The 14,880-nt window shown below is 41.7% G+C and overlaps 1 protein-coding gene across 4 annotated transcripts in view; it reads right to left on the reverse strand.

The window, feature by feature from the left end:
• LOC139364537 (signal-induced proliferation-associated 1-like protein 2) overlaps positions 1-14,880 on the reverse strand; it is a 112,342-nt gene that overhangs the window by 60,007 nt on the left and 37,455 nt on the right. For all 4 annotated transcript variants that reach the window (XM_071101345.1, XM_071101344.1, XM_071101346.1 and 1 more), the window contains exons 2-4: positions 7,838-9,553; positions 4,375-4,502; positions 2,494-2,682 (exon numbers count right to left, since the gene is read on the reverse strand). In XM_071101345.1, the coding sequence (XP_070957446.1) occupies positions 2,494-2,682; positions 4,375-4,502; positions 7,838-9,224 (1,704 nt within the window). In that variant the 5' untranslated portion in view covers positions 9,225-9,553. The remainder of the gene's footprint in view (positions 1-2,493; positions 2,683-4,374; positions 4,503-7,837; positions 9,554-14,880) is intronic.

The raw sequence follows: 14,880 nt of genomic DNA on the forward strand, positions 1-14,880 counted from the left end.
TAAAGGGGCTCGCATCCTGGTGCCGCTGCGGCAGTTGTCGTGGCAACACTGCAAAAATTCAGTAGGAGCCGAGGCCATATCGTTTTGGATAAGGGGAACGGAAGCTGTGCCGCCTTAGTAAATTATTCACACTTGAGGGGGATGGGGGAAGTACTGCATGTAAAGCGATGTTAGATTGCCATTTATTGTTGTCTTCACTATATCTCCATGGTTGCTTAATGGAGTAGCTAAAACAATAATAGCATTCCAGTCCTACTTACAGTAGATATAACCGGTGAAAGCTTATTATGATATTATGAATATCACATCAATGAAAGGTAATGTAATTAAACTTAATTGAATTAAGGAACATGTAATTAAACTTAAATCGAATTGAGGAATAAGAGATGTGACCGCTAGATATTGACAGAGGTCAAGATTCCCCCCTCCTCGCTCTCCAATAGATTTACAAACCACCCGCCACTTTCCCCAAATGAAAGAGGCTTGTATGAAACGTGATATCATCAATACTCTTATTGCACACTGACGCCATTTCTCCCCCTGCTGTTACATGCTTTAGGGATCGATCTGTCTCGATGCACGTCTCTGGTTACCCAGATATCCAGTTACACGGCAATACCGCTTATTGTTTTCCCCCTGTCCAGAGTTGAGTGAAGCAATCAAAATCTGCAGTGTAATCCCTTGTTATAAGCGGAAATCCTTACTCATGACAACAGTGCCGTAGATTGTATTAGGATGTGTCATATTGTGCACTCATTTCCAATTCAAATACCGTAGTCATTTACACTACCGTTCAAAAGTTTGGGGTCACTTAGAAATGTCCTTGTTTTCCATGAAAACATACATGAAATTATTTGCAAAATGAACAGGAAATATAGTCAAGACGCTGACAAAGGTATAAATAATGATTTTTATTTAAATAATAGTGTCCTTCAAACTTTTCTTTCGCCAAAGAATCCTTAATTTTCAGCAATTGCAGCCTTGCAGACCTTAGACATTGTAGTTGTCAATTTGTTGAGGTAATGTGAAGAGATTTCACCCCATGCTTCCTGAACCACCTCCCACAAGTTGGATTGGCTTGATGGGCACTTCTTACATATTTCCAAAGGGTTCTGAAAATCCATAATTTCTTGTTCTCCCCCCCCCTCCCCCCTCACCGATTTGTTTTGTGGTTCTTCAATATCAAGCTGCTCCCACAACAGCTCAATAAGGTTGAGATCTGGTGACTGTGCTGGCCACTCCATTATAGACAGAATACCAGCTGACTGCTTCATCCCTAAATAGTTATTGCATAGTTTGGAGCTGTGCGTTGGGTCATTGTCCTGTTGTAGGAGGAAATTGGCTCCAATTAAGCGCTGTCCACAAGGTATGGCATGGAGTTGCAAAATGGAGTGATAGCCTTCCTTCTTAAAGATCCCTTTCATGCTGTACAAATCTCCCACTTTGCCTCCATCATGCTTGACAGATGACGTCAAGCACTCCTCTAGCATCTTTTCATTTTTTCTGCATGATGAGTTTCAGAATAAAGTTAATTGTTTCTGGCCATTTTGAGCCTCTAATCGAACCCACAAATGCTGACGCTCCAGATACTCAACTAGTCTAAAGAAGGCCAGTTGTATTGCTTCTTTAATCAGAACAACAGATTTCAGCTGTGCTAACATAATTGCAAAAGGCCTCCCGGGTGGCGCAGTGGTTAAGGGCGCTGTACTGCAGCGCCAGCTGTGCCACCAGGGACGTCCGGGTTAGGGAGGGATTGGCCGGTAGGGATATCCTTGTCTCATCGCGCACCAGCGACTCCTGTGGCGGGCCGGGCGCAGTGCGCGCTAACCAAGGTTGCCAGGTGCACGGTGTTTCCTCCGACACATTGGTGCAGCTGGCTTCCGGGTTGGATGCGCACTGTGTTAAGAAGCAGTGCGGCTTGGTTGGGTTGGGTATCGGAGGACGCATGACTTTCAACATTCGTCTCTCCCGAGCCTGTATGGGAGTTGTAGCGATGAGACAAGATAGTAGCTACTAAAACAATTGGATACCACGAAATTGGGGTAAAATAAAAAATAAACATAATTGCAAAAGGGTTTTCTAATGATCAATTAGCCTTTTAAAATGATAAACTTGGATTAGCTAACGCAACCTGCCATTGGAACACAGAAGTGATGGTTGCTGATAATGGGCCTCTGTACGCCTACGTAGATATTCCATCAAATAAAATGAGCAGCTTCCAGCTACAATAGTCATTTACAACATTAACATACACTGTATTTTTGATCAATTTGATGTTATTTTAAATGGGGGAAAAAAAGGAAAAAAAAGTGATCGTCTTTCAAAAACCAGGAAATTTCTAAGTGACCCAAACTTTTGAATGGTAGACTGACATACACTTTGAAAATATGGAGTAGTTTTATTGCCTTTTTACATAATTTAAGCCAGCAAAATGAAGACTGTGCAAGAGGTGTAGATACATTCATAATCGACTGTATGTCTATGGTCACTCACCCCCTGTTGGTCCAGCTTGAGGAGCTGCTCAGGGACCTTGGGGGAGCTGGTGGCCAGCCTGAGACACTGGATGTTCAGCTCTGGGACCACATACTCCAGCACCTCCTTCAGCGGTAGGCCCCTGGCCATTCCATGCTTAGCGGTGGAGGGCACGGCGTCTTCCAGGATGGCCCCTCGGAGAGTGGTGAGCTGGGGAGGACAGAGAGAGAGGCTGGAGGTTAGCTGGGTGTCTTGCCCTGACGGTTGAGTCGAAAGTTGCAAATTATAAGTAAGTATAGAGTTTAACCTCCTAGAGTGTATTGATGCACCGGTGCATCAAAATCTGTCAGTTTAAGCTAGAGCTGCATCTCAATCCACCTATGTCACCCTTCCACATCTGCGTGGAGAGTGGCCGATCTACAGTGCTGTTTGTCAGACCAGGAGACATCCCGAAGAAAAAATAAAATAAAAATCTGTCTTCTCCGTCTCTAGCATCCAAACAGTTTGTCACGGGACTCGTTTGAAGTCGGTAACACTAATGTACTAACGTTTGTCTATAGTGGCCGAGCCGTTTGGGCTACATATCACTGAAGAACTGTACGACCCTCACAAGTGTCACGGAATTCGTCTAAACGTAACAAATTAATGGAAGTATGAAGGTAGTTCTGTGCCCCAAAAAAATATTTCCTGAGCGTTCTTATCTCCTAGATCAAAGACAGACACTTCAAAACCTTATTCCTTGTGATTCATTTTTTGGGGTATTTTTGGCCATTTATAAATGTGTAATTCAATGCGTTTCTATGGGTTACAATAGTAAAGAATGATCCATGGTGTGACCTTCTTAAAACAATTCCATATGGCAGCTTAGAAACCCCCAACGGCTTAAGACTTAAGAATTGAGCACTTAGAAGTATTACAACCATTACAATTCATAGGGACTTAGATACAACATTGAAAGTTATTCATGAAGTGTAAGCATTTATAAAGGCTCATTCGTGAAAGTTGTTATTAAGGGTTCAGATTTGGTGCGGATGTCAGAATCTTTTCTGCACCCACGTTTTAAGAGCAACATGATCCTAAATAATGTTTGTAACACATTAAGTGAGTGGGAATCATTTAAGTGTTTGACTATCTTTAGTAATGTAGCTATGATGTTATTAAAGAAGTATTCCGTTTTGGGGAGGAATGCTTACAAATTATGAATAATATAAAAATGTTTTAACTACATCAGGAAGAAAACGTAAAAGACAAATTACTGTAAAACATAAGAAACGTGAGTGATATATGGAGTAGTAAACTAGGATACTTGTGATGAAAAGAGAGTGCCTCCCCAAACAGCTTCAATTTCCCGCTGCATGCAGTTAACCCAGTGAACCGGGAGAGAGACGTTTAAGTTAGGGAATTAGCTTTTAGTAAAACTAAATAGATTAGCTTTTAGCATTAGCGTGTCATAAGAAGTGCAACTGCGAACTCCCCACTTACAGTGTCTCATGGGAGAACTAACATATCGTGGGATCAAACTTTCCCTTTAAGAGTTTATCTTCCATTAACTTGTCTAATGTCCCATTGGTTTTGATCATACAAAAAGTCTGCTCATCTAGTTGACTGTGTATAGTTTCAGAACAGATGTACCTTTTGGTTATGTTGTGATTATCTAGAGTTGAACTTGGGGGTTCTGTGGAACTACTTGGTTAAGTTTGAATTCAATTTAGAGGTATTTCCTATTTCACACCATTTGTTGTGATATATTTAATTGATTATTCATTATGTATGAAGGTATGACAACATTCTACGACTTCAGCATATTCAGCAATGTGAGAGTCCACAGTAAGAACCTGTGTACATCATACATTTTAGGACACCCTCAGCCTTAAATGACATCTACCCTTTTCAATTATTTACCTCGCTAGTCCGGAAGGTTACCCGGTAGTTGTACTGTGCTCCCTCCTTTCCCTCATCCAGCTTTTCCCGGCGGATACTGACCGCCACGGGGCCCAAGTTCTCATCCGTGCCAAAGTAGTTCTGGTGATCTGAGGGTAAATGGTAAACGACGGTACAACACAAATGTTAGCTGTGGTTTGGATTATGATAACATAAGAAATCTTTATTTCATACACATAAAATAAAAATGTGGCTTTGGCACTCAGGTCAAATGTAAAAAATAAAATAAAATAAAAAAGATTTGCAACAAACACAGTTCAACTTAACATGATTTGCCTTTTGATTGGATGTTCCTTTGCATTCCTTAAACTCCATGAATAGGGCCAACACATCATAGATTATAACACTAGCAAAGCCAGAAAAGTAGATCAAATTCACCAAATACATGGACCCACTGACATTGCTAACCCATAAAGAGATATGCCTTAACCTAGTGTATCAATAAATCAATGATTAGACAGATACAATTCATGTAGTAATGCTCCCTTTACTGATGAATTGACATGTAGGCATATGACCTTGCAGGGTTCGAAAAGACATGTAACTACAGGCTCATCTCAATAAAACCTGCACGGACTGAAACCAGCACTGCCCAAAACCTACACTGAAGGAAAAACAGTCTTTGTAGTTCCATTAACTTCAGTACGGGTTTCATTAAATTCATCCCTAAAATGAAGTGCATAACAATAAACATAAAGTGGAAAGTAGAAAGTGTTGAAAGGGTAAATAAAAGGTGAAGGACCAGGGGTGTCAAATTCATTTTGCCCCGGGGGCCACATTCGGATTTCAACGAGGTCCGGCAGGCCGCACTGGAAATGTGTTCAATTTCCTCTGTCAAAATGTACTCCCTGACTGTCTAGCTTTAACTTATGTGATTATTAGCAAGCTGGACAAAGTCAAGAAACTGTATAAATGTAGGCCTATTAACATGTCTACACAGTTGCGATGTGGTTTTAGTCATTTAGTCAAGTACACTACATATACATATATATATATATATATATATATATATATATATATATATATATATATATATATATATATATATATATATATAAAACCAAAAGTATGTGGATGCATCTTCAAATTAGTGGATTCAACCATTTCAGCCAGACCCATAGCTGACACGAGTAAAAATCAAACACACAGCCATGCAATCTCCATAGACAAGCGTTGGCAGTATAATGAAGAGCTCAGTGACTTTCAATGTGGCACCGTTATAGGATGCCACCTTTACATCAAATTTCTATCCTGCTAGAGCTGCCCCGGTCAACTTGAAGTGCTGTTATTGTGAAATGAAAACATCTAGGAGCATCAACGGCTCAGCCGCGAAGTGGTAGGCCACACAAGCTCACAATGAATTGGAACGTCGACGGCAAGCCAGACCTAATCACCCAACATCACAGCTCGTGGTTGAATGGAAGCAAGTCCCTGCAGCAATGTTCCAACATTTAGTGGAAAGCCTTCCCAAAAGAGTGGAGGCTGTTACAGCATAAAATGGGCGACGAACTCCATTTTAAGATGTTTGACGAGCAGTGTATATAGTTTGTTTTCCCACAACAACAAAAATCCCAAAAGAGCTTCAATGGTCTATATTATTTATAAACTATACAGCACATTCGCAAAGTATTCAGACCCCTTGACTTTTCCCATATTTTGTTACAGACTTACTCTAAAATTGTTAATTTTTTTTAAACGTCCCTCAATTGGGGTGGCAGGTAGCCTAGTGGTTAGAACGTTGGACTAGTAACCGAAAGGATGCAAGATCGAATTCCCGAGCTGACAAGGTGAAAATCTGTCGTTCTGCCCCTGAACAAGGCAGTTAACCCACTGTTCCTAGGCCGTCATTGAAAATAAGAATTTGTTCTTAACTGACATGCCTAGTTAAAGGAAAGAAAAATACAATACAAATCTACACACAATACCCCATAATGACATAATTGAAAACAGGTTTGTAGAAAGTTTTGACAAATGTATTAAAAATAAAAACAGAAATACATTATTTACATAAGTATTCAAACCCTTTGCTACAAGACTAGAAATTGAGCTCAAGGTGCATCCTGTTTCCATTGATCATCCTTGAGAAGTTTCTACAACTTGATTGGAGTACACCTGTGGTAAATTCAATTGATTGGACATAATTTAGAAAGGCACACACCTGTCTATTTAAGGTCCCACAGTTGACAGTGCATGTCAGAGCAAAAAACAAGCCATGAGTTTGTAGGAATTGGCCGTAGAGTTGAAGCACAGATCCAGGAAAGGGTATCAAAACATTTCTGCTGGATTGATGGTCCCCAAGAACACGGTGGCCTCCATCATTCTTAACCAAGACTCTTCCTAGAGCTGGCCGCCTGGCCAAACTGAGCAATCAGGGGAGAAGGGCCTTGGTCAGGGAGGTGACCAAGAACCCGATGGTCACTCTGACAGAGCTCCTCTGTGAAGGTGGGAGAACCTTCCAGAAGGACAACCATCTCTGCAGCACGCCACCAATCAGGCATTGTTATCAAAGATCCCACCATGTCGAACCAACAATTTATCCGTCTGCCTTTCTAAAATAATATCGAAACTTCCTGTTTCCATCATTGCTGTCATGATTTTTATAAGGTATGACTTTACTCACATAAAAAGTGTGGATGGAAACATGGTTATGAGGAGTATGTTGACACCAAGATGTTGTCTGTATCATGTACGGACCACAGATCATAAGGTCTTACAGGAGGCATATAAAGGTCTAAAATAGGCCTAAAATGGCCACTTTCATCATGATTTTTTCATGATTGCGATACAAATGTAAAATGCATGTCAAACATTATTGTGAGAATTGCCAGAACAATCTGAGACACCCAAAAATATTTTCCAACTAAGCTGGCGTGGAATCGCCCATCTTCAAGTTTAGCTCAAGTCTGTAAAATGGCTGAAAAAATCTATTAGCAACATCTTGGGTTTGATGTGGATATTCATATGGCTAATATGAATTTATTTTCAACCTATGTATACTGACAAATGTAGAGGGAAAAACTACTGCACTGCAGTGACTCAACTGTGACTATAGTCATCTCAGGCAATGTCAATCACTGACATATAAGCGACATTTAAGTGCCTTTAAGTGCCCAGAAGTTATGGTCAACAAACAAGCTACACTTATGCCATCCAAAAAGCAGAGTGGAAAATTGCAGATTTTTAAATGTACCTGCAATCGCAGGTATCATGTTGACGTCTACTCCAGTAAATTCTTTCCTCATTCAATGAGCAGGTCATAGATTTTCAGCAACATTTAGCTACACATGGCCAGACTCTATGGCGTGTCTGCAAACGTTGTGCATTTGTAAACACTGCAAAGCACATCGTAAATGAACTTTCTTTAAGTTGCTACAGTACATTATAGTAAGGAAACAATTTAGTATTAGGAGGTAACCGCTCTTACCTTTATTGTAAAAGTACTTGTGGTAGTAGTAAGCCCCTTGGTCAATGTGTTCGATTATGTAGCGCTTGTACATGTCCCTGTGGAAAGCCTGGCTCTCCCTTGGCACCTCGAGCACCGACACCCCTGCGTTGGTGCACCGGGTGCTGAGCGATGATTCCACAGAGTAGCCTTGTCCTCCACCCCCATAGTTAGCAGCATAGTCTCCACTCCCATAGCTGGCGCTGCTGGCTTTGCTCAGGGCCACCTTCCTCTCGCCCTCGCCACCAGTCTCGTTTCGGAAGTACGGACAGCTGAGCACCAGGGTATTGCTCTTCCCATCCCCTTCATCTGCGTCCATGCTGGCCTTGTGGCCCAGGTCCTCGCAGCTGCCTACGGGTGACTCACAGATGGGCATGGGTGTGGCGCTGTCTCCCAGCCCAGAAGCCGGCGCCTGGCACTGAGAGGCAGCCGATGCCCCAGTGGTAGTGTTCTTCCTGCGACCCAGGTCAGCGCGGTTGGCCACCGCCTCGCTGATGTTGAAGAGGACGCTCTGCACATCGTAGTGGGCAAAGCACTTCTGGAAGCTCAGGGGCCTTCCGAAGCGCCCTCCGTACTCCTGGTCCAGGTACTCGCCCTCGCTCTTCACATTCCGCAGCCTCCGGAAGATGGAGGTGTCGGCCTTCTCCGCCTTCATACGTTGGATGAAGGACTTCTCCCGCTCACGGCTGTAGAGCAGGGAGCTGTCCACGTAGTCGTAGCCCGGGATGCAGACAATGTCACCTCGCGCGATCTGGGCGGCCGTCTGTAGGCTGGATGACAGGGTGGTGTTGAGACGCAGCAACTCCGGGAAACTCTGTGGAGGAGGAACGCGGGGTTGGTCTGAGCGGTCCTCCATGTGGTAGCCTCTCAGGGTTCCCACAAAGCCTTCGCTGGCGCCGGACAGACTCTGCTTGTCGAGAGAGGACGTGCTGCCATACTCACGGCGCAAGGTGGCCCCAGTGTTGGGGTTGATGGTGGTGTGATCCAAGTCTTCGGCGCCGATGTCACTAATGGTGACCTCGCTGTTGCTCCTCTTGATCCCAGGGAAGCCCTTCATTGGGGAGTGGCTCAGGAGGTCACACAGCGGATACTTGGTCTCTGGGAACTTGGCACTGAGTAACTCCTGGTTCTTTTGGAGGATGACCTCTGTGCTAAGATTTGACGGTCCCTTCTGGAAGGTCGGCACCAGGCTGTCATAGCGTGGTGGAGGTTCTGACTCCCAGCCGTCCTTTCGCTGGGGCCAGTCCGACACCCTCGCCCGGACACCCATCTTGGGCATGGCTGGCGTTCCTTGCACGTTGGCATTTGGAGGTCCCATGGGCCCCTTTAACGCTTGGAGTTTCTTGTTGAACAGGTTATCCGACTGCATCAAATGATTCGAGCCTTTGGTTCACCAGCTACTCCAGCAAGATTTGCTACGTCCTCAGTCCAGAGGCTAGGCGCAGGTACCTTACAGTCCCAAATTTCATGACTAGTTTCCAATACAAGCCATTTGCTCTGGAAACTGCGATCAGGTAGTACTAGGCAAAAACCCAAATCTGGGGTTTCACTTCACCAGGTCCATAATCCATAGAAAATGATTAGCTTGACAGATCTGCTTGGGTCTCTGAAGGACAGTGCAGCATAGAAGGTGAAGATCCTTTCCTGGTCCACATCAAGCCAATGACCGGCACATGGTGATCCTTTGTGGATTCAGATCTTAAAAAGTGAGAAACATAACATGGTTAATTTCATTCAATTATAACATCAAAAATAAAAACAGAACTAAAATTGCATTTTAACAATTTGTACAAAGGCCTAAACACAACAAACATCAATTGTCATTGCTATTTCGGTTTAATTAATCGGACCGAGGGCCTACAAACAATGTCCATGTACCAATATTAGAACAAAATACATGTGTTGCATTGATGGGGTTTTTGGCAGCTTTTAACACATTGGGAATTGTGTGGCTGAAAGATTAAAGGTCTTTTCAAGTTCAAAGGCTCATTTGCAATAATTTAGAATGAATTATTTCATGTCTCTGGGTGCTGCAAGCTACATGGCTGTAAATGGCCCACAACCTTGTTGAATTTGAAAGATTTATCGCAGGTATCTGATCTGTATTAATGTAACATGCCACACAGCCTATGCAAAAACAAGTAATGCCTCCTAGGTCTTACAGAAGAGTAACAATGTCACATGATATGAATCATCCTATCACTCTCAAAGTAAACTGTTTATCACACTGCCTCTGGACTGTGGAGTCATTAAAATGTTAGTTGTGGAGGGCAGGATTTCGGAAAACAGTATAAAACTGCCAACATTAACCAGTATTTGGTTAGTCATCTTGGAATGTGATTAACCGTGTGAACATGTGACCAACATTTCAACCTTCCTGATAAGTACTGTATGCATTTGAAAGTGTTACTAATTAGAAATGACAACATTACTGTGGAATTGCCCTTATTAAAAATTGTAAAAAAAAAGAGTGGAGGGAGTATGTTTATGTTAAGGTAGTTGCATTATTCAGAGGATTTATTTCAAAACAGGCTACAATATTTGTGAACAAGGACAAATGTATATCCGTACCAGATTTGAATATCCATAATTCACCATTTCCTATAGTAAACATCAACAGATTTAACACCAGGGGGTATATTAATACCATGTTGGAAAATACCAGTGTGAATATGTCCCAAATGGCACCCTATTCCCTACATAGTCCCGGGTCAAAAGCAGTGCACGATCTTTAGATAGGCCCCAAAACTTTGACCAGACGGAATAGTCCCCCTACCCTTTGAGGATAAACACAGGCCTTATCCTTTCAGCTGTCTCTTTTGCCTCATTGTATTGAATGTTGAATGGTTCTGATTGGATGCTCATTTGAACGTTAAGGTTACCTTAGTGTAAAAAATATGTGAATAAATAAAGAGTATGATAACTAGAATAAATAACATCATGGGTTTTTTGAATTTGTTATAGGATACTTTTGAAAGTGCCACATCCATTCAAACACCATGGACCTTTACTGACTAGTTTATAAATCAACACTCTTAGCAAGAGCCAGACAGACCATTGCACACTAATCAGTGTAGAAACACCTCTAACAGACAGCTGTATAAAACTAGCGTTAAGCAGTCATAACATCAAGGTGTAAAAGTCATTCACTACAGAGGCAGCCGTGCTATGATTGGACCCGGAACACTGAGGGGGCCCAAGACGCAGCAACCGATGCCAATGACGCCCTGCTCCATTATTAAAAACACCCCAATAAAATGAGGAGGAGATCAAAGTGAGAAAAGAGCCCTCATTAAATGCATGGCCTTAATGTCCGACTGCTTGAGAGCAAACAGATCATGAAAGCGTGAGATGAAAACAGCGTGTGACATACTTTCTTCCCCCTTCAGTCCTCGTCAGGAATCTTCTGAAAAGGTTCCTGCCTCGGCAAAAGAAGACAACTTTGGTTCTGAGGCTTGAGTCAGTTGTCTGATCTACAAAGCCGAATTAAGTGGATATGGTTTAGAAGTACAAGTTCATGCTGCTTTACATATCAGTATGTATACTTCCTATTGGCCATCAAAGGCCCGACTGATGCTGCAGTAGGGTCTGACTGATTCTGGAAGTTAGGACCAGCTAAAGTATGACGGTGCACTGCATCAGATGCTTGATTCTTCAATATGTCAAAGTTTGTGTTGTAATATGTCTCAAATTAAAAATACATTAAAAAAAAGCACATAGCACTCTATTAAGCGTTGCAATAAACTGCAAAAAACTGCAATAAACACATAGTAATTACCAAGAGTCAAATAAATTGCACAGAGCTGGCCACTCACCCAAACATAACGGTAATCAAATGAGGGAACAGTGCAAATGTTAGGGTAGTGACATGGGAGCAACATTTGGCTGGGAGGCAGAGTAGTGTTGTTTTGGTTGAAATCTATAGAACGGACACTATCTACCCCGACTGGGGTACAGTGAAGTGGATGTCAGTACTGGGTATTAGATTCTGTGATTTGGGAGAGTTTGAGATTAATGCTTCTACACCTGCATTGCTTGCTGTTTGGGGTTTTAGGCTGGGTTTCTGTACAGCACTTTGAGATATCAGCTGATGTACGAAGGGCTATATAAATACATTTGATTTGATTTGATGGTGTGTGGCATCTAGAAATGAGCCAGGCCTAACTCATTGCTGGCTGCAGAGGTTTGTACTTGTTATGTCTGTCTGTATGGCTCAAACCCATTTGACATACTGTTACACTGAACTATAGATTTGTGTGTGATCTGGACATTGTACTTGAGCTATTTTCCTATGTGATTAAGCTATTGTTTGCAGTACTACAGTTCAAATTCAGTTATTCAGTGACATTTTGGAAATGCTCATGCAGTCCCTGTATCATCACAGTTCATTAACCACGGGAACAAGCGCAAGTGGCGATGTCCTTCGGGAACACTGGGTAAAGATTAGGAAAGGCAGATAGACCTTCACTTTAAAGTATGATGAGGTAGATTTTTTTTATTTCTATATATATATATATATATACTTGCCTAGTTAAATAAAGATTAAGTAAAAGGTGTAATTTTATATGTATATGTATATATATATATATATATATATATATATATATATATATATATATATATATATATATATATATAAAATTACACCTTTTACTTAATCTTTATTTAACTAGGCAAGTCAGTTAAGAACACATTCTTTTTTTCAATGACGGCCTAGGAACGAGGCAGAACCTTGTCAGCTCGGGGGATCCAATCTTGCAACCTCACAGTTAACTAGACCAACGCTCTAACCACCTGCCTCACGAGGAGCCCGCCTGTTATGCGAATGCAGTAAGCCAGGGTAAGTTGCTAGCTAGCATTAAACTTATCTTATAAAAAAACAATCAATCGACTGTCGTTGCACCAATGTGTACTTGACCATAAACACCGATGCCTTTCTTAAAATCATTACACAAGTATATATTTTTTAAACCTGCATATTTAGCTAAAAGAAATCCAGGTAGCAGGCAATATTAACCAGGTGAAATTGTGTCACTTCTCTTGCGTTCATTGCACACAAAGTCAGGGTATATGCAACAGTTTGGGCCGCCTGGCTCTATTATGACATAACATTGAAGGTTGTGCAATGTAACCGGAATATTTAGACTCATGGATGCCACCCGTTAGATAAAATACGGAACGGAATAAACGTTTTGTTTTCGAGGTGATAGTTTCCGGATTTGACCTAAGGCTCGTATTTCTGTGTGTTTATTATAGTTAAGTCTATGATTTGATATTTGATAGAGCAGTCTGACTGAGGGGTGGTAGGCAGCAGCAGGCTCGTAATAGTCAAAGGTATATGGTTTAGAGAGAAATAGTCGACGCATTATAATTCCTGTAATAACTTGCGGCTGAACTTGAAAGGGGTTCCTTCGTTATTTTACCGTTCATGTCTTCCATAATAGAGAATGTCTTGATCTACTTCAAATAAGGTCTGTGTTTCGTTCAGGCTTAAACCACCTCGGCGTTTTGATACCCATGTAGATCTCACTAGGATAAGGTAACGTTTGTCAAAATATTTTCATAAATCCACTCTACAAAAAAAAAAGATCTTTGCTTATATTTAGCCAATATTGATCAGAGTTACCTTGTCCTATGGATATCTACACAGTTATAAAATTGGCAAGGTGGTGTAAGCCTACACGAAACACAGACCTTATTTTAATTGAATCTAAAAATATCCTATGGAATAAATGAATGAAGGAACCGCTTTTCAGATTTTGCTAGAAGGTGTCATGGGAATTATGACTCGCACTTTGGTAGTCAATTCTTACCATGTCCATTATTAAAATAGGATTTCCTGCATATAGAAATTACAGTTTTTGTTTTCAACATTCATCACAGGTAACTTAAACTCTATTTTTATTCAAACAGTTGAGAGTATTTGTCTCCTAAGCAGACTCTTCAGTGTCATTGTCACTTCAGAGCTGTGTGTGTCTTTTACAGATGGCAGAGAAAAACAGAGCACCAGTGTGGGACTATTACATGGAATTGGCACCAGGGAAAGCAAGGTGTCTTATTTGTGATAAAGATGTAAGCATGGGGTCAAGCAAAGGTTAAATAAAAAAATACCACCCTGTGGAATCACCTTAAGAACACCCATCCAAAAGCTGATATGTATTATATTAAGTTAAAATAAAAGTGTTCATTGTTCATTCAGTATTATTGCAATTGTCATTATTACAAAAATGTGTGTATGTATATACACATTTTAAAAATCGTCCGATTAAATCGGTATCAGATTTTTTTTGTCCTCCAATAAATCGGTATCAGCGTTGAAAAATCATAATCCGTGGACCTCTAATGAGGTGGACAACAAAATAAATGACAGAGAAAGGAGGTCAGTGAGCAGTGGAAGCTTTGCAGCCAGTTCCAAAACCCCCAGAGACAGGCAGACAACCCCATCATTCCTTTGTTCTACTTGACAATGTGAGCTTTATCTTTACCATTAAAAATGATTCAGGAAAGTAAAACATACTGTATATATTTGGGGGGGGGGGGGGGGGATTTCAAATCGAGATTCAAATTCACACCAAGGGATTGGCCGCAATATGCCTTGAAGCCTTCGAATCAATGGGCTCATGTGTCTCCAACTGCTGACTGGGCCCGTATCCAAACCAAGGGGCAAGAAAATAAGGGCGTCTAGCCTGCTTCCAACACCGTACATGGGTGCATCCCATTAACTGGCAACCCACCCTGGCATTCACATAACCTCACACATCAATAAGACAGAGCTAAGATAGCAGGGACCCCATCCATCTTCCCACTGCTTGTCTGCTTTGCCTTGTTAGGTGCACTAGCCTAAGTACCCAGGCATTCTAAGCCCCTGGAAGAACTATGAGATACTCCCAGTCACAGGGCCTAATGCATTCCATGCCAGGGGAAGTTTCTCCAGGATTTATTCCAAGCGGAGGCAGGCAGGATGGGGTGGGGATCAGTTCACATACACATTCCAGTGCGGTCCTCCGATATGCACTCCACCACGA

This window comes from Oncorhynchus clarkii, chromosome 13 (genome assembly GCF_045791955.1).
Source record: "Oncorhynchus clarkii lewisi isolate Uvic-CL-2024 chromosome 13, UVic_Ocla_1.0, whole genome shotgun sequence".
Lineage (NCBI taxonomy): Eukaryota > Metazoa > Chordata > Actinopteri > Salmoniformes > Salmonidae > Oncorhynchus > Oncorhynchus clarkii.